The 26,857-nt window shown below is 38.9% G+C and overlaps 1 protein-coding gene across 1 annotated transcript in view; it reads left to right on the top strand.

Moving 5' to 3' along the window:
* Positions 1 to 26,857, top strand: part of MYH15 (myosin heavy chain 15) — a 142,123-nt gene that overhangs the window by 40,468 nt on the left and 74,798 nt on the right. Inside the window, exons 15-22 of the mRNA XM_069552446.2 lie at positions 5,495 to 5,674; positions 6,776 to 6,908; positions 10,483 to 10,550; positions 11,354 to 11,441; positions 14,970 to 15,087; positions 16,027 to 16,150; positions 18,794 to 18,930; positions 24,254 to 24,509. Of these exons, the coding sequence (XP_069408547.2) occupies positions 5,495 to 5,674; positions 6,776 to 6,908; positions 10,483 to 10,550; positions 11,354 to 11,441; positions 14,970 to 15,087; positions 16,027 to 16,150; positions 18,794 to 18,930; positions 24,254 to 24,509 (1,104 nt within the window). The remainder of the gene's footprint in view (positions 1 to 5,494; positions 5,675 to 6,775; positions 6,909 to 10,482; positions 10,551 to 11,353; positions 11,442 to 14,969; positions 15,088 to 16,026; positions 16,151 to 18,793; positions 18,931 to 24,253; positions 24,510 to 26,857) is intronic.

Raw genomic sequence — 26,857 nt, 5'->3', positions numbered from 1 at the left:
AATGATCAAACTCTCTCCTTGAAACAGACTGCATCATGGGAACTTTTCAAAGTTTGAAGGAACTAAAATACATCACTACATATAAAATATAGAATGCATCTGTGTGTTTATAAGGAAAAAGTTTTATACATATAAGTTTTGAGTCTTTATATTTTTAAAAAATTTATATCAAGCTAAAAAACACATTTTCATGCCAACCTTGTTAATTTGGTCTTCAAGCATACAGTAACCTCCTTATATAAATGCAATGAACAGATCTATTATAGGATTAACTTACACTTACCTTATTACTTGAATTATTCTAGTTTGTTTAGAACTTGAACATCAGTAATCAACATATTAAATATTAACGTATGATTACATATTTATGATTTTACATAGGTATTGGTAAAGAGATTATTTTTATTTTTTAAACAAATACATCCAAAATTATACATTTAGAAACTGTTGCCCCTGCAGTGGAGTCACCTTGAGAAGCTACATCCTTCTTTCAATAATTCAGCCATCTTGGAAAAAGTCCCTCACAGGATGGGGATTAGGATAAATTGTTAGATTTTTGCTGTCTTCAGGAGAAAATTGACTTCAATACCAATCATCTTAACTGTTTTTGAATCCTAACTGTATTACCTATTTTTCACATAATTTGTCTAACTTAGCTAAATAGCTCATAATTGTTTCTATGCAATAATCCACAGTCAGACTACAGGTCGTTTCCATGTGCCAATAGTCAAAGGTGTCAGATATCCCATAGTAGGTTCTAAAATAATTTTGAATTCTGGTAGCATCTTGGCAACGAGTGTTGCCACTTCCCTAATAGAGTTCTTTAGATAAGCTAATTCTAGTATTTTTGTTATAAAATTAATCACATTAATATCTCATTAGTTATCCCTTGAATGCATATGACTATTTTCTTTAAACATATTGCATTGTGTCTTTTTGCTCACAACTTTTACTTTCTGCCTAACCATTGCCCACAGTAAAGCAGCCCATCCCAAAGCGCAAACCTGTAAGTCTTAGTGTTCACTTATCAATTAATTCCTTTGTTGAGGACCTAGATTTTAGTCACCTCAGGACCTACTCTACTAAGTGTTGGGAGAAATACAAACCAGAGGCATCATCCTGGCACTCAAGGAACTGAGGATATAATTAGCAAGAGGTCTGAAGACCAAAACTTTTACTAGTTTTCAGCTTTTAACAAGTGAGTGTATTTAGCAGCTACTTGTTTTGATCACTTTCTTGTTACCCCAGTGGTGAGGGAGAGATTCCTCTCCTAGGGTTATGGGAATGGCTGACCACAAGACACCTGTCAGTGGACAGATGAGATCGACAGCGGCTTAATAGTCACATATACCCACAGACTGGGGACGAGGACATGCACGCCATATGGGGCTGCACAGCAGTTGCACTTAGGAGCAGAATGAATAACTGAGAGCTGTGGGAAGCAGGCTTTGTGGTAATAATAGGGTGAGGCGACCAGTGATTCCCACTGGAGGATGTGATTGGCTTGTTTAAATAACTCCATGGGCTGGTAGGGAACTGAAGTCCCTTACTCAAGAATCAGCGGGCTCTGTGCCTGTTCCCATGAGGAAGTATGTTGCAACCCTGGAGGACATAACCCACAGGAGCATGTGGGGAGGGGAACCTGTGATTAGTTTCTCTTGGTGTTCCCCAAATGTCAAAGCCCACAAAATGTTGGACCTTAATTTTAGGCCTAATAACTCATTACTATTATAAAAACTTTGAATTAAATGCTGTGTAAAACTTAAGCATTTGTTATAAATAGCACTTGCCCTTAGGACATATGCAGTCAAACAGGAGATTTGTAAGTCTAATAAATGTAAAAATACGTTAGGATAAATGTGGTAAAGGCACAAAGGCTCACAGAACTCAAAAGAGCAGAGGTCACTTCTGCCTGCAGGAATATAGGAAGGCCTGGTGGGAAAGGGGTAAAATTTCAGCTGAGTCTGAAGAAATGGACATGATTTCAACAGGTGAAAAGAAGACGACAGTGAGCATGCGGAGGGATGGGCAAGAGCAAAGGCTTAGAGACAGGAAAGTAATGGATGCATTTAAAAATCTGATGAGAGTTAAAAATAATCAGAGGGAAGGATTTGGAAGTTTGAAAAAAGGGAGTCAGGCTGTGAAGGGATTTTAATGAATTTATAACTTATTTTTAGGTGATGGTGAGCCAGAGAGGATTCCACACTGGGTAATGGGGTAGTCAGAGATGCTTGGGTTTACTCTGGTGGGTTTGTGTATGGGGTCAGGAATGGGAGAAAAGGCTACAGTCAGGGTGATTAAAAAGCTGTTACAGCAAGTGAGAAACAGGCCTTGAATCAGGATAGCGGAAATGGAAATAGCAAGAAAGTGACAGATGTAAAAGAGAGGAGGGCTGAATTGATAATATTTGAAGAGGGAGAGGTTATAGCATTAATGTTCAGAGTCAGGGCAACTGACTCAGACCATTTACTGTGCAATAGAGGACAATTGATGCTATGAGGCAGAACATAATTACTTCTTTCCCTGACCTATTTGGAGATTAATTTGCTAGAGGGCTTCATGTTTATTAGAAGTTTTATACTTCCTAAGCATTGGAGAAATGGAGAAGACCCTGAAGAAATAGAGCTTTTCCCTCCTCAGTGGTTTAATTGTTACATTTTGAGCTGTGATATCTACTTGCTTTGCATAAAGCATCCGTTCATCCCCAAACGGAAGATGGCTTCATTTGAGTCCCAGGGACATGGCAGTCCTCATATATGGGAGGTGGCTCTGCTGGAGATGGGCTGCTGCTTGCTGTGAGGCTTTGGCATGTCCTTCTTGTTAACATGAACTACCCCAGGAGATGCTTACATTTTTTGAACGATTCATTCTAGTTTCTATGAAAGGTTGACTATTTCTGTGGCAGGAAAATATGCAATATGAAATGGAGTCCACACCTCCAAGACTTGGTGACTCGACTATTTAGTGTTATCAGATTTTCCCTCCTTCTTGTCCCCTGCCACATTCATCATTTTGTCAAGAACGCATCAGGTCAATGCTGCCAGGAGCAAGCCTTTGCATATTTGCTCACTGCATCATTCCCCACTTGGGTACTTGGGAGGGAAGAAGACATCTTCCCTGCTGGAGCACAAGAGTTGTACAGTATGTGCCAGATGTCCAAGAGTTGTTGATGGAATGTCGTTGAATGCATTTGCTGTACAATGCAGGTTCTAAGTCTATGAGATTAGACAAAAGAGGTCGAAGACCATAATCCATGCATTAGAACAATAGACTCAGGTGGATCAAAACCATGTTCTTCAAGTATCTAATCATACAAGTTAGACCCATTCGTATGGCTCCAGTGGCATAATTTCAAACAAAGGATTTTAAACTACAAACAATTTTCTTCTTGTATATCACCCAGCCAGAGCCTTAACTTGATGTTGGTGTGTTCTCTTTCCATGAAAATATTAAAGCCTAAGCTAGCCTACTTTTTAGAGGGAAATTGTAAAAGGAATTCAGTGAGCTTTTAGGTGGGTTGGGCGAGGACTGTAAGGTCTCCCCCACATCTGAGAGTTTGTGGTTCTTGGGTAGAATGGGTTGGTAGAGAACCACGAAATTTATGTTGTTGGGCCAAGGGATCATGGTTTTATCTTGGAACTCTCATGACATTTTCTGTTGCTTTAGAGTCTGCTTATTTATTATTATCTGCATGTCTTGTCTGTCCAGTTAGATGCTCTACAGCCAGAGCCCACATCTGATTTTCCTGTTTTAACCGGAAGTGTTTAGTACAGTGATTTGCTCATAGAAGGCATTTCAAAAATATTTGTGGAGATAAACGAACATATAAACACACAAGTAGATTTGCAAATATAAGAATCCTTGATCTTTCCCTTTCCAAAGCTGTTTTTTCCCTATATGTACCCTATGTTGGTGAATGGCAACATCCACTACCCATTTGCTCAAACCAAAACCGCAGTCAGCCTTCCTCTTTCTACTACACCCCACATTCTATCCATCAGCAAGTTGTGACCCAGCTCCACGTGTTAGTTCAGTACGTTCAGTCTCCACGTCACATTTCAGTAACCGTTCACAGTCTCCAACACTATCACTTGTTTAGATCAGGGGTCAGCAAACTGCGGCCCTGCAGGCCAAATCCAGCCTGTAGCCTGTTTTTGGAAACAAAGTTTGAATGCAACATCATCATACTCATTTTATTTACATATTGTCAATTGCTCCTTTTAGGACTGAAATGGCTGAGTTGATGGCAGGGAGCAGCAGAGACTCTATGGCCCACAAAGTCTAAGAGCTTTACTGTAAGGCCCTTAAGAGACAAAGGTTGCTGACTGGGTCCTCGATTTCCTATCACATATCCTTTCTTGTCTGCTTTTTTAAATCAGTTCAGTTCAGTTCAGTCGCTCAGTCATGTCTGACTCTTTGCAACCCCATGAACTGCAGCATGCCAGGCCTCCCTGTCCATCACCAGCTCCCAGAGTTCACTCAGACTGACGTCCATTGAGTCGGTGATGCCATCCAGCCATCTCATCCTCTGTTGTCCCCTTCTCCTCCTGCCCCCAATCCCTCCCAGCATCAGAGTCTTTTCCAATGAGTCAGTTCTTCGCATGAGATGGCCAAAGTACTGGAGTTTCAGCTTTAGCATCATTCCTTCCAAAGAAATCCCAGGACTGATCTCCTTTAGGATGGACTGGTTGGATCTCAAACCATTTTTAGCTCACTGGTTTTCCAACAGAGACCACAGTCAGTATCGGCCAATAGGCTATTCTTTGCCAATCAAAACAAATAATCCTTTTTAAGCATTAATTAAATCATAATCACTTTATTGTAAAACATCTCCAAAGGCCTCTCATTTTAAAATAAAATCCAAATGTCTTACCATGGCCTGGAAAGCCTCTAGGCTCCAGTACTGCATCCCTCTCTTTCCACACGCTATCTCTGACTAGTTCTGCTCAGTCCACATTTGTCTTTGGCAGGACCTCAAACTTGCTAAGAGTGTTCCTGCTTCAGGGCCTCTGCACTCTTCATTTTTCTGCCCAGAATACTTGTATACATGTCTTCTCAGGATTTGCTCTTTTCATTCAGAAGGTTTTACTGAACTCTCCTACTAAAAGAGTTCTCACATAGCCTCTGTCATTCTCTCTCTCTTTACTTTGCATGATTTCTTCAGGGTGCTTATAGCAAACTAAATTATTTATTTAGTGTTTATCTGTCTATTGCCGGTCAGCTCCACTAAAAGGTAAACACCTCGAGGACAGATACTTTGTGTATGTGGCTCATGACTACATTGACAGCTCCTGCTGGTGTCTAGTACCTAGTAGATATTTAATAAATATTTGTTGAATGGATGATGTTCTAGTTATATGTAGTGAAGATCCCTTGTCAACTAATTAGGTTTGTGGGGAAGAATTTACACTCATCCCCTAGTGAAAATACTGTTTATTAGTATTTTTGTTTTGTTTTGTTTTTTCATCTACTGTTCATCTGTATCTCCAAGCAGCCAATGGGCATCTTTTCCATCCTCGAAGAAGAATGCATGTTTCATCAGGCTACAGATGTGACTTTCAAGACCAAACTTTTCGACAACCATTTTGGAAAGTCGGTTCATTTCCAGAAGCCCAAGGCTGACAATAAGGAGAAATATGAAGCTCACTTTGAACTTGTCCATTATGCAGGAGTGGTAAGTTACTTCTAGACCCTCAGCCCTGAATTATCTCGCCTCTATTTCAAATGTACTCAGCCCAAATCTTTAGATAATATATAAGTAAATATATCTGTAAAGTTTAGATTAAATGAAGAAATGAACAAAATAAATCTCAGTTCCCCAAAAAAGTTGGTGTAGACTTTTAGTACTTAGGAAATGAAATACCATACTATAATAACAGAGGTCAAAATTTTCAAAAGTAGACTCTCTCACCCAATTCAAAGTAAGACAGTTTCAGAAAGTCTCAGAGACCATCAAAGGCATGGGCTTTTCCTTATTCATCCTTTCTTTCAACTGCACATTGTGTGAATGAGTGATTTCAACTGATCCTTTCACTGAAGTTTTTTTTTTTTTCATTCTTTCATAAAGAGTCACTATGAGGTAATAGTCTCTAAACTATGACCAACAAAGATTCCTAATGCCCCTCACTCCCTCACCTCATTTCCCCACTGGGGGTATATGTGTGTGTGTGTGTGTGTGTGTGTTCACATACGTGTGTGTGCCTGTGCTCTTTCATTCTGCTTTTGTGATTCTGGTCAGTGATTCTGGGTGGAACAAAGAGAACTGATAAAGGATAAAATAATACTAGACCTAAAAGCGACCTGCCAATTATACCTAGATATGTTTGTAACTCTCTGATATCCTTGAATATTAATTACAACAATATTTACAGTGAAATGCTATAGCATTTATGGAGTGCTCACCTTGTGTCAGAGGCAGTTGTTTTATTTCATCTGCTTTTGCCTATGTGAAGGAGGGCTGATGTGAATTTTTTGTCCTGGAAACACCATCTATTTCTTCCACCCACTCTGGTTTAGTGTTCCTCTCCCTCCCTGCTTCTTCCCTCTCGCTCCCTCCCTCTCTCTTCCTTTTTTTCCACAGTGTAAATGGTAAAGCCTGAGAAGCTCTTTGGGTTGCACACAGGTTTCTGGAGTATTTATTCAGTACTGTTACATTAAACTGATTTAAATTCAAATGACGTACACAATGTATGATTTTTTAAAGAGAATTACATAATTTGCTAAGGAACTTATGCATTCTCCTTTTTTGTTACCTGAACTACATGCCTTTCCAAAGGTGCCTTATAACATCAGTGGCTGGCTTGAAAAGAACAAAGACTTTCTTAATGAAACAGTGGTGGCTATATTTCAGAAGTCATCCAACAGACTCCTGGCAAATCTTTTTGAAAATTACATCAGTACCAACACTGGTGAGTCAGACATTCTTCCTCAATTTTTCAGCCTTAGAATGGAGCCCACGTCTGCCTCAGCGCTTATAAAAATCCTGGCTTCTTTCCTGAGAGATGTGTGTCTGCTCCACGTGGCCTGAGTCGTCCCCTCTTATTAGCCTTTCCATCCTCAGGCTGGTGGTTCTTCGGGGAAACGGTGCTCTAAGGTAGATAGGTTTCAAGGAGACTGCTCCAGCCTGCTTTTATCTTCTACTCAACCAAGTTGCAAAGAGAGAGCAGCAAACCATGTTTTGATGAATGATTTTGCGGAAATAACAGGCTCCTTTAATACATACCCCCCAAATATCTTGGAATTCTCCTTCACAGTGCTTTTATATTGCAGTAATGGAATTTTTATGAGCTTCTTGAGGGCAGAGATTATGTCTCACTTGTTCAAGTGTGGCCTCAAGCATGTAACAGATGCCTGTTTAGCAGGCACTCCATAAATACTTGTTGACCAACTAATAACTAATCTTGTTTAGTAGTTTGTAATTTACAAAGCAGGGCCCCCCAGGTAGCTTAGTGGTAAAGAATGTGCCTGCCAACGCAGGAGACATGGGTTCAATCCCTGGGCTGGGAAGATCCCTTGGAGAAGGAAATGGCAACCCACTCTAGTATTCTTGCCTGGAAAATCCTATGGATGGAGGAGCCTGGCAGATTGCTGTTCATGGTGTTGCAAAAGAATTTGACATGACTTAGTGACTAAACAACAGACAACAGCAGTTTCCAAACACTTCTAGATACGTTATCTTACTCAATCCTTGTCATGACTCTTTCCAGGAAATCTCTCCCTATCTTACAGGAACAAGTACAGAAGAATTAAATAGCACCCCCAGATCTCACAAATCTACTTTGAAAGATAAACCCAGGCATATTAAAATTTTTAAGTGTTTATTTGCGCAAAAAGCTATTTGAATTGGGCAGCACCAAACCAGAATGGGTTAAGGGCATTCCACCCACAGGAGCTCAAGGAGAGACTTTTATAGAGAAAAGGTGGAAGCAAAGTGAGGAAACTAGTGATTAGCTGTATCTAAAGCCCACGTGGCTGTTTGTGATTGGTTGTCCTTAATTTCAGTTTTGTAACCTTGAGGCTTTCAGAGGCATAGAGTTTGGTTGGCTTACACAGGCTGCCACAGCATTGGAGCCGCCTCAGTCTGACAGCCTGCTTGCTTCATTGATTTAACACTATTAAATGGCAAAGCTGAGGTCAGAGACAAAACTTGTGCTTACTAGCCTCATGCTTATTTCACTCTCACTGTCTTCTGGAAACAAAGAAAACAGAGAGATGGACAGACTCCCTGGACTCAGGATCTGATTCAGACCTCTGCAGTGTAACACTAAGCTTTTGAGGACACAAAGCCCAGGTTGCTACCATCAGCCTCACATCTGGACTGCTGCCTGCTGCAGGGGAAAGTGCACCATGGTTCATAGCAGAAGTCCAAATTGGCAGTCCCTGAGCAGAACCTAGAATTCAAACATGGTTGGTCTACACTGGTTTAAAAAAATCAGATGTACACATTTGTATTTCCTTTTTCCTTTGAAAAATGGAAATTATGGGAAAAAAAAATCTGGCCAACCTCGTTTTAGATGCTCTTGTGAAAAAAGAATTGATGCTTTTGAGCTGTGATGTTGAAGACTCTTGAGAGTCGCTTGGGCTGCAAGGAGATCGAACCAGTCAATCCTAAAGGAAATCAACCCTGAATATTCATTAGAAGGACTGATGCTGAAGCTGAAGCTCCAATACTTTGGCCACCTGATGTGAAGAGTCAACCAATTAGAAAAGACCCTGATGCTGGGAAAGACTGAAGGCAGGAGGAGAAGGGGACAACAGAGGACAAGATGGTTGAATGGTTTCACCAACTCGATGGACATGAGTTTGTGCAAGCGCTGGGAGATGGTGAAGGACAGGGAAGCCTGGTGTGGTGCAGTCCATGGGGTCGCAGAGAGTCAGACACAACTGCGTGACTGAACAGCAACAACAACAAAATCTGGCCAACCTGATTTCAAATGCCCTGTGGCAGTGGGGCAAAGTGTTCTTTAAGTGTGGTGTGTCCTCTCACTTTCTGACATTCTCACCCTCCTGTTATCTTACTCCGAGCTTCAATAGGTGCCCCCTGTCACCTGTTTTGGGACTCCTGATCAACTTAGTCAGGGAATGGAGAAATTTAGCACTTCCCGACTCTGAAAGCACATGATGACATAATTTAGGAGCATGTCTGAAGTCCCATGGGCCCACCTCAAGAGGAGACTGAGAAATGGCAGCGATTGTATTTGGACCCTGAAAATCTTCAGGCAGTGCATTTGCCTGATTCTAATAGCTTCTGAAGTACCCCTGAGAAGTTTGATAAATAGTGACCATGTAAATATATGGCTCCCAGATGAGTAATTCTCTGATCATAAGAAATCAGAGAGTGGTTTGAGAGAGGAAATTATCTTCTGACTCTTCAGGTTGTGCTGTGTTCTTTTGAACTAGAAGAGAAGACTTGTCCAGAATATTCTTTTTCATAATTCTTTTAGGACCCTGGAAAACACTTGCCTCCAAGTTTCTGATTCATCCAAACACTGAATTACTCATGATAACCATACTTTCTTCTGGAGAATCCGAGTACTGTAAACCAGCTACAATTCTTTAAAACAATAAATGGAAGGTAGTAGTGTTCCCTTTCCCTGGATAAAAAGTGGAAGTACGAAGAAGTCGAGTAATTCCCTTAGAGGGCATGGAGCATGTCAAGAGGACGTCAGTGATTAAATTCTGATCCTTGCCTCGGCAATTTCATCAGTTTTTTATGCTGTTAGCTGGCCCATTTTTTCCAGATTGCCTATGGGTTTTGTACCTCTTAATGAATTAGCACTACATAAATGTTTGTAAAGCAATTTGGCTTAGCATAGATTTGTTTGCTTCAAGAAAATGGGGATGGATTGTTTTTTTATAAATTACAAAAATAATGCATGAGTGTTGCCCCAAAGACAATATGGAGAAACTAAAAAGAGGAAAATAAAGATTACCTGTAATGTCACAGAGAGAGATAACAATGGCTAACATTTTAGTATACACTGTACCCAACATTTTTTATGTATATAGTCAGCCATAATACAGCTACACTTATATATACATATATATATACACTTAGGATCATAATATACAGATATTTTGTAACCTAATTTTTCCTCTCAAAATAAACCCTAGAAATCTTCCCAGATCAGTAATATGGATCTGCATCATCATTTTAAAAGATCACAGTGTTTCATTGTATGCATACTCTTTTTTTTTTATACTTTAACTAGCCAATCTCTTATTGTTGACATTTAAATTTTTGCTTAATATTTTTGTAATGACTAAACAATGCTTCAGTGAGTATCTTTGCACAGTTGCTTGATATTTCTTTGAGAAAAAGCACAAGAAATAGACTTTTGTTTTGAGACATAAATATTTTTAAAGCTTTTGTAGACATTGCCTTATTGCTTCTAGAACTTTGACACATTTATGCTTTCATCACCAGGGTTTGATAATGTGACAAAAAGGTGCCTTTTTAGTACTTTTTTCTTCTTTTTTTAGCTCTACAGTTTGGGGAGAAGAAACGCAAGAAAGGAGCTTCGTTTCAAATGGTTGCATCTCTGCATAAAGTAATTTTTAATTGTATCTATTCATATATTAGCTACTTCACAATCTGCATATATTATTTGTAATTTTACATCTTCATATGAGGATAAAGTATCTGAAGTTAACCAGGTTGGAAAAGTTGAATATTAACTTGGTATTTATGGATTTTAGTGGACAATGTTTATCTCCTACTTAGATCCCATTTATCAGCCTGGCACTCATCTTACCACTGATGAAAGTATAGGCTCATAACAACTCACAGTTGCCAGATGGAAAGCTAAGTAATCTCCTTTCCTGCCCCTCCAGACTTTGGTCCCTCCCTTGCCTCAGGGAGATACCAACTGTAGTATAATTGGTGCATTTATGCTCAGAGCTTTTGTAGGACTCAGACTAAACTGAGTCCATGCCATTGCTTTTTTCTTCCCCAGCCCTGCTTGGCTTCCCTCCTTCTCCAGATAAATCTCTTGAACCAGAAGCTCCATCTCAGATTCTGCTTCCAGATGAAGATAAAACTTTTACAGATAGAATACTTGAGAAACAATTTCTTTCTTCAAGTTATTTTACTGCCCTTCCATAAATTATTGCTACCAAATTGCTACCAAACAGGTAGATATGATTCACAACAGAACAGTTAGATAAATATTGACTTCTCATAGGAAGAAAATAATGTACTTTGGTAAGCAGGGAAAAATGTTGAATTCATTATTTCTTTGTTGGTTTGTATCTGGTTTTAAGATTAAGTTGATCATCATGGAGACTTGTGAGGTGGATTGGTCTTTTTAGTGATTTCTAAGTGACTTTGTGTTGGTTATGTTCTCCATTTTAGGAAAACCTAAATAAATTAATGACTAACCTGAAATCAACTGCACCTCATTTTGTGAGATGCATAAATCCCAATGTGAACAAAACACCAGGTAAGTAGATTTCTTGTAATCTACACTAGGAAATTCTTTTGATTTAAGCTATGTTGAATGTCTTTCAAAAAAGCATTCACCAGTCTCTTTTATATAAGGGTAGATTTTAATAAAGAAAACTAAAATAAGTTAAAAGTGAGTTTTTCAAAACTTGCTCAAGATTGCCTTTGAATTAAGATTCAGGTGGATATGCAGAAGGATTTCACAAAGCAGACTCAGTTGGGTAACATTAGAATACTTAATATTATCATTTAAATTCCTCCTGGAATTTCATGCTAAAATGTGGATGAGCTTCTATGCCATTGCCTACAAGGGCAAAGTATAAAAAAAAGGGATTGAATAATCAGTTGGGGGATTAAGGTGGCTATTTCAGCAAAAAGGAAATCATTTGGTCTAAATTATCTAAATTGACCATAAAGAGAGATTCTAAATCCATTTCTAATTGTTAAGAACTCCCTCTAGTCTTGCTTTATCATATTACTATCTTCCCTCTCCTTAATAGTACCCATCTCTTTAGTTATGTACTCCGGGGCAGTAGATACTTTTTAAAAAATGTTCTATTTTTTTCTTCTATTTCATTGAGATATAATTAACATGCAGCGCCTACAAATTTAAAGTATACAGCATAATGGTTTGCCTTGTATACATTATGAAATGATTATAGGTTTAATTAACATCCATCATCTCTTATACATTCAAAACAAAGAGAAAAATATTTCTTGTGATGAGAACTCTTAGGATTTACTCTCTTAATAATTTTCGGTATACCATACTGCAATGTTAACTATAGTCATCATGGTGCACATTACACCCCTAAGACTTATTTATCTTAAAAATGGAAGCTCACACCTTTTGATGACCTTTCATCCAATTTCCCCTCCCCTACCCCACTTCCAGTAACCACAAAATTGAATCTCTTTTTTTATACATTTGTTTGTTTGTATTTTTAAGATTTCATGTATAAGTGAGTGATATTTTCACCATAAGCTTCTTTGCTATTAACATCTTTGCACAAGCATTTTTGCAGCAAACTTTCACCTACAGAACCAATTAGCCATCAAGCAATTTTGTCATAAAAGATAAAACAACAACAACAAAAAGAGGGTCATTAAAAGAATATAATTAAACATGAAAAATGAATAACAAAATTAAAAACACTTTATTGTGAAATATGAAATCTTTGAATGTACTTAAAATGTGTATAGATCCATGGCGATACTGCACACATAACTGATTTTACTTTGTGGGTTGAACCTAACCATTTATCTTCCAAGTTTTGTTCATAGTTCATTATACATTTTTTTTGGCTTATTGATTCACCTTTTTGTTCTGCACTACACTTTTTATTTTTTGCAAAAATTTCTTGCCTCAGTGAGAGAGCTGTCACTAAATACAAGTACTAAAATAGATGTTTGTAACTGAGCTTTGTGTCATGTTGTGAAAGCTTTCCACACTACTATTTGTTCTTGGCATATGGTCACATGTCTGTTGGTAGATGTTCTAAGTTCTATGGAAAATCTGGGTTCAACTCTGCACTGTGGAGGCCCTCGGCCTCTTTCAGATTCATGTAATATGAGAATGAGAGTACTGTGTCAATGGAGAAATGAAACCAAACTGTCAGTCAGTTGAAACCAGTTATTTTATCTTTTATGGCAAAATTGCTGCATGGCCAATTAGTTGTGCAATGAAATCACTAGTGGCAAGAAAGCTTTCAGGAAAGACATTTAGGATGAAAATATCTAGAATCATAAATGAGATCATATGGTATTTGTCTTTCTCTGGCTTATTTTGTTTAGCATAATGACCTCAAGGTCCTTTTATGTTTTCATACATGGGAGGATATCTTCCTTTTATATGGCTGAATAACATTCCATTATACATATATACCACATCTCTTTTAGCTGTTCATCCATCAGTGGACACTTAGATTGTTTCCATTTCTTGGCTTTTGTAGTGGACACTTTTTAATGAATGGATAGTACTGGGGTGGGGGTGATGAGAAAGATAGGTGGTGGTGAATTATTTATGTTTTAATTAACAAAGGAAAGTTTCTACAGATATTAATTACAGGGATTGCTTTCCTTACTTCTTGGATTTGAAGATTCCCAGCCTTCTCTTGAATAACTGGCTTTTATGGAGCTTGGTTGGAGGCTGTCAGCCTCGAAGCTGTGTATGTGACAAGCAATTACTATCTTCAGAGCACTAATCATCCTTGGATTAGGTAGCCAAATGTTGCTTTCTGAGGTTCTGTAAAACCTTGCATTTTTATTAACATCCTGTAATTAAGACCCCAATCTTGACAGTCTGTGACCTGTTTGGGGAAAGTGTGATGCTAAACAGTGATGCTGCAGTTTGAGTTTTTGCAATGCAAACACTTCATGTTCATTCACGCTGTATGTTTTTGCCTTATTGTTTCTCATCAGCTGGGTTTCTGAATGCATCTAGGGACACTGCTTCCATCCAGCAAGGAATCTAATTAGCTGCCTCTATTTTGAAGCAAATCTGTTACCTATTAGAGTTGCCTCCCATCGAGCCAGCTCTGATATCAGCAGGTTTTTTTTTTTTAAATTCTGAAGACAAAGTCATAAGAAAAGCTTCATGATCTAATCAGAACAGTTCTTCATATGTCCTTAAAGGGAGTAAGCATGCTTGATGCTATTGTGTCACAGAACTCGGCTTTCTCTCCTTCTCACAGATGATCTGTTTCTGTCTGTGACAGGGATGGGAGTACAGGACTATGGATATATGTCCTACCGTTTATTTCTGTGACCCTGGGCAGAGGCAAAAAATCATCTCTTTCCCATTTTCCTTATAACATTCTAGCAGGTCTTTGTTAGGAGAGTGCCATTTGGCTTCTTCCAGATGCCTTACTGAGAGCCAGATACAATGGCTTATTGGTTGGCTTTTCAAAGGCTTCTATCAGAGACTGCAGCTGCAGCTCTAGTGGGCTTCATCTCAGGAACAAAGGGGTACTAGGAGAAGGCTTATACTTTAGAACACAACTTAAGTTTTCTCAAGATCACCAGAAGAAAGTGTAGGCTGGGTGTGGCCAGTTCTTCCCAAATGCGAAACAGTAAACAGAATTCTGTGGCTGTGCTTACCTTCCCCTTTATTTGCATTCTCCCTTTTTGTAATCCCTTCCCCTTCCTACTTGGAGGTGCCAGTTCTCTTTTGTGTTTTATCCCCACTATATCCCCACTATAGTTGATTTTTGACTGGCAAATGGATGTCATACCAGCCATTTACATTAGGACAAAAATGTATTTTTTCACCTTCTAGGAGTGTTTGCTTATATAATCTTGACTAACTGAGAACTAAAGGATTCATCCCAGGTAAATCCTACTTAGAGACTCCTATATTATAGGTGGGGACTTTGAGAGCCATCAGGCTGACAGTGAATGAATCCTTTTAACTATCATGTAGAGAACAGCAGATTCAGACTCTTTTAACCCAAGATGCAGCAGCTAGGACAAAATCTAGGGTAACCATCATTTTGGACATGGACTCACAGTGAACCTCCTTCTTCAGGTGTAATGGACCCTTATTTGGTTCTACAGCAGCTGCGCTGTAATGGTGTCGTAGAAGGGATCAGGATATGCCGCGAAGGTTTTCCACACCGACTGCTGTATGCTGATTTTAAGCAAAGGTAAACATACATCCTGGGATTCAAGAAGCCTGGAGCATTTCTCTTCCCCCCCTCTCTTTCTGAGTACTTAGGCATGCATTGTTTGTTGGTGGATATCCTCCAGACGACAGATCGATGTGTTTTGGTGGTGGTGAGATATATGATGACAGAGTTCCATTATTATTTCCCCTTAAATCCAACATCCATGTAGCTGTAATATCCTTAAATCTCTATTACTGGATAATAGACCCACATATAGAAGAAATATATAGAGAAGAACGATACAGAGGCTGGATTGAATCTCTGCAATGTTGTTGGTACTTAATCGTAGCTGCCATCCAAGCGGGCTGTTTCTTTCCTAGCAGAGCCTGTGAAAGGCAGAAAGCCAGCAGGGTATGCGGCAGGAGGCAAGACAGGCATTTTTACTTTCTATTTCCTGAATTCTGAAAGTGTCAATTATAAGTCATCAAGCTAATTTGAGCAAAGTAGAGTAGAGTAGAAAGAGTACCTGTGTCAGTATTGAGAAGCATATTTCTAGCTCTCCAGCAACTCACCATTAGGATGAGGGAATCCTGGAAAAGTTCTTTAATGTCTCTGCTTCTCAGTGTCCTTATCTGTACTTAGAGACACTTAAGCCTGTCTCTTTGTCTTTCCTCTGATCCCTACTCCACTCTCCCCCTCCTTCCTCTTGAGCATAAAATCAAGTGAGGTGGTCTTGACAGCACAATTAAAAGTATAAACTATTATACCGAAGGAAAGAATTATTGCTTGTATCCTATTATTATTGCCAAGAGTGTTGTGAAAATTGAACATATTGATAGGAGAGGTGGAAGTGTTTATATATATATATATATATATGTATATATATATATATATATATACACACTTTCCTTTGCCTTACTTGTCCAAATTATTCTTTATTTGCATCCCTGACCTGGATTTGTTTTTTACTTAAATTAGGTACTACATTCTGAACCCAAGGGTGTTTCCAAAGAGCAAATTTGCAAGCAACAGAAAAGCAGCTGAAGAATTACTTGACTCCTTAGAGACAGACCATACCCAGTACCGCTTTGGAATCACTAAGGTAACCAGAGAACCACAAAGAATGCATTTGGAAAAGAGTGGGAGGAAAGTCTGTATATCCTAAAATACCCATGAAAATGCAATTATAAGGCTTTTACAGCTCTTGTGACCACAAATAATACTAACAGAACTCTGTTGAGAGTGAAAACTTTGGCTTTGTTGAGAGAGAAAATTTGAAAGTCAATGCTCTTTGAAACTTAGCCTTGATTACATTTTTTGCTCTATCATGTATATATATATATTTTTTTTAATTGGAGGATAATTGCTTTACAATATTGTGTTGGTTTCTGCCATATATCAACATGAATTGGCCGTCGGTATATGCATGAGATGGTTAGATAGTATCACTCAATGGACATGAATTTGAGCAAACTCTGGGAGATAGTAAAGGACAAGGGAGCCTGGTGTGCTACAAGTCCATGGGGTTGCAAAGAGGCAGACACGACTTAGTGACTGAACACACACATATATACGTCCCCTCCTTCTTGAACCTCCCTCCTGCCTCCTACTCCATCCCACCCTTCTAGGCTGTCGTAGAGAAATATTTCCTTGTGTACAACTTCTTTATTCACCTCTCTGTCAGTGGACATCTAGGTTGCTTCCATGTTCTAGCTATTGTAAATAGTACTGCAATGAACATTGGGATACATGTGTCTTTTTCAATTATGGTTTTCTTAGGGAATATGCCCAGTAGTGGGATTGCTGGGCTATATGATAATTTTATTTCTAGTTTTTTAAGGAATCTCCATACTGTTCTCCATAGTGGCTGTATCAATTTGCATTCCTACCCCAAAAGATGACTCCCTTTTCTCCATACCCTTTCCAGCATTTATTGTTTGTAGATTCTTAATGATGGCCTTGATTATATTTATTAATACATCTTTATAATTACTTATCTAAGCAAGTTTGTGCCAAGATATAAAATAGTGAATCAACTTTAGGGTGATAAAAATTGTTTATACACATCAGAGCTAGACAAAATTGAATCAGCTTACTGGAGATAACTGCCTGTCTGCATGTGAACGGATTCATCCATAAGAACCTTTCAGGAAATTCATTCTGAAAGACTGTCTGAGTAACTAAAAACAGTAAGATCAACCCTACTATCCAAAAAGTTAGTCCAAAGCTAACTTCCTTAAATGTGATTCGCTAAATTCTGCTTCATCTTGGAGATTCTGGCACGATCCACATGTTTTGGGAAACCTCTCTCACATTTGGTTTTCACCTGACAGTATCAGGTTGTTTCTAATGATATCCATGTGTTAAGTTGCTTTAATCATGTTTAACTCTTGCGACCCCATGGCCTGTAGGCCGCCAGCCTTCTCTGTCCGTGGAATTCTCCAGGCAAGAACACTGGAGTGGGTTGCCATTTCCTTCTGGGGATCTTCCTGACCCAGGGATCAAACCCGAGTCTCCTGTGTCTCCTGAATTGCAGGCAGATTCTTTACTGCTGAGCCGCTGGGGAAGCCATATAAGGGCCAGATTACTTAAAGGAGAATTGCAGGATGTATGATAGAGAGCTTACAGAAAGAGAACTCTGTTGGACATGCTTATAAAATGTTACTCAACTCCTACCTTTTGAGTACCTGTTTCTGCTGATTTTCACTCCTGGTACCTTGCTTCCTTGTATGTTTAGTTATTTTTGTTGTGTACCACTTACCTAGGCTAGGACTATTATGAGTTGAGGGGCTTCCCAGGTAGCACTAGTGATAACGAATCCAGCTGCCAATGCAGAAGACTTGAGTTTGGTCCCTGGGTTGGGAAGATCCCTTGGGGAAGGGCATGGCTACCCACTCCAATATTTTTGCCTAGAGAATCCTATGGACAGAGAAGCGTGGTGGTCCATAGGGTCACAAAGAATCACACAACATGAATTGAGAGAGCCTCCTAAAGCACAAAATCTGAGGCAGCACTCACTCGTAGGGTGGTATAAGTACTGACTTGTACAACCCTGAAAGTGGATGCTTCCTTAAAATTTGTGCTTTAAATACCTCACTCACCTCATCTTGACCCTTACTAATGATTCTTTAAAAAAAAAATTGTGTGTATATTTTTTTATTGTCTAAGATGAAGGTGACTTTCTCTAGAGCAGTGGTCAGCAAACTGTGGCCTAAGGGCCATATCAAAGGCCTATTTTTTATATGGCCCCCTTGCTAAAAATGATTTGGCATTTTTAAAGAGGAAGAAAAATAAACGAAGAGGAGTAGGCACAGGTAGAGGAGGCGGGGAGAAGGGAGGGAGTGGTGTGGGAGTAGAGGTTCTACAGAGACTGAGTGTGGCCTGCAAAGCCTAAAAATTTTCACTATCTGGCACTTTACAGATAAAGTGTGCAGACCCCTGCCTGGGCCTAGCTTAAAATTAAAACCAAATTCCTTGAACAACCTAGACATAGCTAATAGATCAGGAGGAAGAGAGTCTAAGTTCTTAAGGAACTAATACAACCACAGGATTAAATGAAGTTTTTTGCTTTGGCAAGCTTTAGGTTTATAAAACCAAACTTTCTAGAATTTACATTTTGCACATTATGAAAAATTAACAAGAAATAGAACTGATCATCAAATACATCAGTTGCTCATATGGCCATTCAGTAGACATTTACTGAATGCCCACTAGGACTGGAACTGACATTTGACATTTCTTTTAGGTGCTTTTAAAAGCTGGTTTTCTGGGCAAACTGGAAGCCATGAGAGACGAGAGATTATCAAAAATCTTCACATTGTTCCAAGCCAGAGTACGGGGAAAACTGATGCAAATGAAATTCCAAAGGATCCTGGAAGAGAGGTATGATATCCAACCCTGCACCCCCACTGCTAGAGCAACAGTGTGCCTCAGTCTAGGCAACTTCTCCCTGCTTTATAATGAGTCAGGGTAAAGAGCTCTGCCGCCTTTGCTTAGTCTGGGACTTAATGTGAAATTTTTAAAATTATGGAACACCAAACAGAGCACAAACAGCTTTTATTTCCCTAACTAAGAATAAGCATAATTCAGATATTTCTTGCATTGCTTCCAGTCTTCCCTTTGGAGGGATTCTTTATAGTTGGCAAAGTGTGGCTCTCTCAGAGTGGTGTGACTCATAATTCAAAACAGAAGCAGACCTAGAAGGGCTGGCAGGCATCTCACAGCCAACTCTGTGGGGAAATCTGCTGTAAAGTAGGTAGGTTTTCTGACCACTTTACAGCATCCCCTGGGTCAGAAACTGACTCTTGGTGACATGTAACCATAACTCTCTTACTTCAATTCGGGCAGGTTCATTAGGGACATTTATCACCACCTCTGGACACTGAGTGTATGTTTTGTTAATCCTTTAATAGAATTATGGAAAAGCAAGCTCCAAACAAAGGGATTTTGAGCAAGGGGTTCTGTGGTTGTCATATTCACTTTTTACTGTAGATAGGTCCACAGGTCTTGGTATGATTTGCATACTTGAAAGTTGTTAATTCCTTCTGTTTCCCCAAAGAAGAGAGAAACCGTTACATTATCAGAGATATCAGAGAGACATCCCCTAAGAGTTTTCCATGACTCCCATATAGTATCCAACATGGTATGGGAGTTTATGAGAATTCAGGGATCAGGAGATATGACTCCTGTGATAGGTTTTGTAAACGTGTATGAGACTCTTAATTTTCTCAGTTCACCTCCTTCATCTCTAAAATGAGGTATTTACTATCCATCCTGTCTAATTGACTTTAGACATTTAAAGAATGACTTTAAAAGAATTATTATGAAATATTTCAAACACATACAATAGAGAAAATACTATAATGTGTACTCATGGAGCTGTCATCAAAGTATATCAATTCCGAACATTTTCTCTGCAATTCCTCACAACTTAAAAATAAATAATTAAATTAATAGACAAAGTAGAAGCCTTCCATGTGTTTCTTCCTTGATCCAGATCCTATTCCTAGCTCCCCAGATCCTGAATTTGTCACTGTTTCATTCATGTTTCACATATAAAACAGAAAAACATATAACATTTTTCTGTACTCACAATATATTCTGAAAAATAAATAAACAGACACAGTTGAAGTCCCTTGTGTATTTCTCCCTTGATCCAAGTTCTACAGAGATATGCAGATATCCTTAAAAGGTTACATGATTCTGCAAGTTTTTAGTCTCCATGGAAACACTGTGTGTGTGTTATCTTAAAATTTGTTCTTTACACTCAGTACTAGTTTTGAAATTAGTTGATATTGATAAATCTATGATAGATTATTGATCTTAACTGTTGGACAGTATTCTGTTGCATGAATATACTACAATTTATTTATTCACTTGCCAGCTCAAGTAAACTTATTTGTTATGTTTTATATTACAAACAATTCTGCAGTGATATTTTTGTAAATGTCTCCCCTGGCACATATGCAAGAGTTTCTTGAGGGTGGTGGTGATGGTGGTAGTGGTGGTGGTTTAGTCACTAAGTTGTGTCCGACTCTTGTGACCCCATGGATAGTAACTCACCAGGCTCCTCTGTCCATGAGGTTCTCCAGGTAAGAATACTGGAGTGGGTTGCCATTTCCTTCTACAGGGGATCTTCCCAACCCAGGAATCAAACCTGGATCCCCTGCATTGCAGGCAGATTCTTTCCCTTATAAGGGAAGCCCTTCTTGAGGGTAGTGTGACTCAAAATGCTGGTGCAATGGCTGATAGTATGTAGGTAGCAGTTGGCCAAGGCTCACACTTTGAGTGGCATTTCTCTAGGTATGAATTATAATATTAGGTTTTAGGCTATACACAGTTCCAGCTTTATGAGATGTTGCCAAAATGCTTTTCATTTTACTCTTTACCAGAAGTTTATGGAAGTCCCATGACTCTATATCCTCACCAACTTGTGGCATTTCAATTTCAAAGACTTTTGCCAGACTGAGTCATATTTCTGACTTTGGGGGAAGATATAATTTTCCTCAATATCATGTTTTCCATATTTTTTTGTAGATATGAAATGTTATATAGAGGACATTTGTGCCATCTTATGTTGTTAATCATGTTTACCAAGAAATGATTAAATTCTTTTTTTGCATCTATGAAATAATTACGTGGTTGGGCTTCCCAGGAGGCACTAGTGGTAAAGAACCAGCTTGCCAGTGCAGGAGACACCAGAGACATGGGTTTGATCCCTGAGTCAGGAAGATCCCATGGAGGGTGGAATGGAAATCCCCTCTAGTTTTCATGCCTGGAGAATCTCAAGGAGAGAGGAGCCTGGTGTACTGCAGTCCACGGGGTCGCAAAGAGTCAGACACGACTGAGCAACTAACACTTTCACTTTCACTCTTTCTCCATTAACTCATAAATGTGTTAAATTAATAGATTAAAAAGTGTTAAACCCACTTTGTTTATGAAATATGATCTTTTTCATACATTGTAGGTTTGGTTATAACATTATAGTATTTCTGCATCAATGTTCATGAATAAGTTTGGCCTGTAATTGTTTCCCCTGCTTTTATCTGACTTTTAATCAAAGTTACCTTAATCTCATAAAAGAATTAGGCAGTGTTTCCTCTTTTCAAAACATGAAATGATTTATTTTGATTATTTATTTTTGAGTTTTTGGTAAAATTTTCCTATGAAACCATCCAGATCTGGTATTTCTTTCATGATAGATTTTACAGATTTGATTTAATTTATTTAATACTTATAAGTCTATTGAGATTTTGTTTTAGATCAGTTTAGATCAATTTCTTTAGAAAAAGAAATTTTACACTTTTAAAAAATCTTCCAATTTGCTAGATTATAATTTTTAATCTCTGTCATATCTACAATTATGTTTCTAGAACATAATCATAGATTATTATATTCTTAGGATTCTTAGGTATTACCATTCCTAATACTATTTGTGCTTTTTATTTTTCTTGATTATTCATGTCTGATGTTTATTTAATTAGATTATTTAAATTTAAGTGAAAGTCTCTAGTCATGTCAAACTCTTTGCAACCCCATGGATTATACAGTCCATGGAATTCTCCAGGCTAGAATACTGGAGTGGGTAGCCTTTTCCTTCTCCAGAGGATCTTCCCAACCCAGGGAATGAACCAAGGTCTCCCAGATTGCAGGCAGACTTTTTACCAGCTAAGCCATAAGGGAAGAAAATAAAAATTTTTGTTTAGTTAAAAATTTAAATACTTTAAAGCATTTAAATTGTTTATCTAAAGAATTAAAATTTTTTGTTTGTTTGTTTTCTAGTTCATTAGTTTCTGATCTCAGCTTTATTCTATCCTTCCTTCCACTTGCTTGGGTTTATTTTAATTCACAATTTTTTTTTCAGTGTGTTTAATCAGCTGCTTAATTCTTCCATTGAGTATTTTATTTCAACAACTATACTTTTCAGTGCTAGACATTTTATGTGGTCCTCTTTCAAATCTGTCTGCCTTTTTCTTTTCATAGTGGCTCATTCTTTTCTTGCTTTGTTTTTTTTCAATTCTGTCTTTTATGTCTTTAAGAACTTTTAGTAATTACTGTATGGTCTCCACTAGATGGTTCCATTTTCTGAAATTCTTGGGGATTTAATTAAATTCTTTATTGTGGGTGTCCACATCAATAACCTCAGATATGCACATGACACCACCCTTATGGCAGAAAGTGAAGAAGATCTAAAGAGCCTCTTGATGAAGGTGAAAGAGGAGAGTGAAAAAGTTGGCTTAAAGCTCAACATGAAGAAAACTAAGATCATGGCATCCGGTGCCATCACTTCATGGCAAATAGATGGGGAAACAGTGGCTGACTATTTTTCGGGGCTCCAAAATTACTGCAGATGGTGATTGCAGCCATGAAATTAAAAGACACTTACTCCTTGGAAGGAAAGTTATGACCAACCTAGACAGCATATTGAAAAGCAGAGACATTACTTTGTCAACAAAGGTCCATCTAGTTAAGGCTATGATTTTTCCAGTGGTCGTGTATGGATGTGAGACTTGGACTATAAAGAAAGCTGAGCGCCGAAGAATTGATGCTTTTGAACTGTGGTGTTGGAGAAGACTCTTGAGAGGCCCTTGGACTGCAAGGAGACCCAGCCAGTTCTTCCTGGCTGGATATTCATTGGAATATTCATTGGAAGGATTGATGCTGAAGCTGAAACTCCAATACTTTGGCCACCTGATGTAAAGAGCTGACTCATTTGAAAAGACCCTGATGCTGGCAAAGATTGAGGGGAGGAGAAGAAGACGATGACAGAGGATGAGATGGCTGGATGGCATCACCGACTCGATGAACATGGGTTTGGGTGGACTCCGGGAGTTGGTGACGGACAGAGAGGCCTGGTGTGCTGTGGTTCATGGGGTCGCCAAGAGTCGGACACGACTGAGCAACTGTGGTTCAATTTTTTTCTATATGTGTTTTGTAATTTTGAATTGTAAGCTAATCTTCAAGGGGACTTTAAGAAAATCTCTAGTGCTTGATTTTAGAGTATTTTCTTCAATGCACTTTTGCATTTTCCCCCCAGGGACCCAAAGGGTATTTATTACCAGTGTAAAAAATGATTATGCTAATTTCTTGGGTATTTCTGCACCAATCAGATTTAAACTTCAAACACTTGAGTGGTGCTGGCTCATAGTTTTAAAAAAAAATTCCTAGTGTAAAAAAAATTTTTTTCACCCTGAGCCCAGACCAAATCAGATGTACTTCTCTTTGACTTCTCTGTGCCAGTGGGTGAATTTTTAAATCCTCCTTTTCATTAAGAGTGAAATTCTTTGAAAATCTCAACCTGTCTCTTTATCCACAAGGATATAAAAATACAAACTCTACAATACCAAGCCTGGCTTCCTCCTTCCGTGAGGATGGTCAGGCTGCACAAGCATTCACTTTTTGCTCCTTTTTTTTTTAAGCTCCCTTTATACTTCTTACCCTCTTTAAGGGTCACCTCTCATTATAGAATGTTTGTAGTGGAAGCATTTTCAGGACACCTAGTCTACAACATTGTTAGCCCCAAAAGTCCCTCAAAGAGTTTTTGCTAGAATCAAACGAGAGCTTGGATGTAGAAGTTCTTTGAAGACTAATGAGAGTTTATGACTCCTAAAAAGATGTGCTTATTAAGGATCTTAATTTGAAAAATAACTCTCTTATAGTCTAGGTTAACTTGCTTTTCTTTTTTTCCCCCAAACCCTCGATTTAGGGATGCACTTCTTTTGATCCAGTGGAACATAAGAGCTTTCATGGCTGTGAAGAGCTGGCCTTGGATGAGGCTCTTCTTCGAGATCAAGCCTCTTGTTAGATCTGCTGGAATGGGAAAGGAGGGAGCTGGACTGAAGGAAGAGTGTATGCAGCTGCAAAAAGCCTTGGAGAAGTCAGAATTTCAGAGGGAGGAGCTGAAATCAAAGCAAGTCTCCCTCCTCCAGGAAAAGAATGACCTGCTTCTTCAGCTGCAGGCTGTGAGTGGCCCCACCATTTCTTCTTCAAATCAAGTTTCTAATTAGATTCCCTTGTTTTGCAGGCAGTGTTGACTTGAAAAAATAGAGACATGTGCTTTTCTAGTACTATAGGATTTCATCCAACACAATGGGAACACTTAACGAGACACCCTGTTTTATAGTGAAGTGATTTCACTGGGAAGATGCCTTTGAAAAGGGGATGGATTTTATTAGATTTTTAACTGTGTAAACATATAAATCTATCTTGGGAGCCAGGAAGCTCTTGATCTTAATTTAAATTCTGTAGGTAGCAGGAAACCCATTAGCAAATCAAAAGGTAGGATTTTAGTAGGTCCTGAGAAAAGCTTTACTGAGATCTTCAGGATTATTGCAGTATGCCTCTAACTGGTTTTCCTGATTTTGATCTCCCTATTTGCCCTTCCCCAGTCCAAATCAGCATTATAATCAGTTGAGTTCTTAAAACGGCAGTGTTCAACCTTGACTTTGCCTCAAACTCATTTGTGAAACACTAGCAGATGACAAACCACTCCAGTGTTCTTGCCTGGAGAATCCCAGGGATGGGGGAGCCTGGTGGGCTGCCATCTATGGGGGAGTCGGACACGACTGAAGCGACCTAGCAGCAGCAGCAGCAATTAAAAGAAAGATTCCTAGACTTGAATCTCAGATATTTGGGTTAAACAGGCCCTGTGTGGGTCTAAATCATCTGTATGGGGGATTCTGATATCCAGTCAGGATTAAGAACCTCTGCCTTGAACAAATATCGTGTTGTTTCCCTGATGAACAAACTTCAGATCAAAGAATATCTGAACTCGGCCTTGGCATCTGAGCCTCCTTCTCCAATCTGATGCTGAAGTGCCATTCAGTTCAGTCACTCAGTCATCTCCAACTCTTTGCAACCCCATAAACTGCAGCACACCAGGCTTCCCTGTCCATCACCAACTCCTGGAGCCTACTCAAACTCATGTTCATTGAGTCGGTGATGCCATCCAACCATCTCACCCTCTGTCATCCCCTTCTCCTCCTACCTTCACTTTTTCCCAGCATCAAGGTCTTTTCAAATGAGTCAGCTCTTTACATCAGGTGGCCAAAGTATTGGAGTTTCAGCTTCAGCATTAGTCCTTCCAATGAATATTCAGGACTGATTGCTTTAGGATTGACTGGTTGGATCTCCTTGCAGTCCAAGGGCCTCTCAAGAGTCTTCTCCAACACCACAGTTCAAAAACATCAATTGTTCAGCACTCAGCTTTTCTTTATAGTCCAGCTCTCACATTCATACATGACTACTGGAAAAACCACAGCTTTGATGAGATGCAACTTTGTTGGTAAAGTGATGTCTGTGCTTTTTAATATGCTGTCTAGGTTTGTCATAGCTTTTCTTCCAAGGAGAAGCATCTTTTAATTTCACGGCTGCAATAACCATCTGCAGTGATTTTGGAGCTCCCTAAAATAAAGTCTGTCACTGTTTCCACTCTTTCCCCATCTATTTCCCATGAAGTGATGGGACCGGATGCCATGATCTTTGTTTTCTTCATGTTGAGCTTTAAGCCAACTTCTTCACTCTCCTCTTTCACCTTCATCAAGAGGCTCTTTAGATCTTCTTCACTTTCTGCCATAAGGGTGGTGTCATCTGCATATCTGAGGTTATTGATATTTCTCCTGGCAGTCTTGATTCCAGCTGGTGCTTCATCTAGCCAGGCATTTCACATGATATACTCTGCATGTAAGTTAAATAAGCACAATGACAATATATAGCCTTGACATACTCCTTTCCTGATTTGGAACTAGTCTGTTATTCCATGTCGAGTTCTAACTGTTGCTTCCTGACCTGCATACAGATTTCTCAGGAGGCAGGTCAGGTGGTCTGGTATTCCCATCTCTTTCAGAATTTTCCACAGTTTGTTGTGATCCACACAGTCAAAGGCTTTGGTGTAGTCAATAATGCAAAAATACATGTTTTTCTGGAACTCTTTTGCTTTTTTGATGATCCAGTGGATGTTGGCAATTCGACCTCTGGTTCCTCTACCTTTTCTAAATCCAGCTTGAACATCTGAAGTTCACAGTACACATACTATTGAAGCCTGGCTTAGAGAATTTTGAGCATTACTTTACTAGCGTGTGAGATGAGTACAATTGTGTGGTAGTTTGAACATTCTTTGGCATTACCTTTCCTTGGGATTGGAATGAAAACTGACCTTTTCCAGTCCTGTGGTCACTGCTGAGTTTTCCAAATTTGGGGGCATATTGAGTGCAGCACTTTCACAGCATCATTTTTCAGGATTTGAAATAGCTCAACTGGAATGCCATCACCTCCACTAGCTTTGTTCGTAGTGATGCTTTCTAAGGCCCAC

This window comes from Ovis canadensis, chromosome 1 (assembly GCF_042477335.2).
Source record: "Ovis canadensis isolate MfBH-ARS-UI-01 breed Bighorn chromosome 1, ARS-UI_OviCan_v2, whole genome shotgun sequence".
NCBI classification, from domain to species: domain Eukaryota; kingdom Metazoa; phylum Chordata; class Mammalia; order Artiodactyla; family Bovidae; genus Ovis; species Ovis canadensis.
Note: the sequence above shows the minus strand (reverse complement) of the source record. Positions and strands in the feature narration are given on the sequence as shown.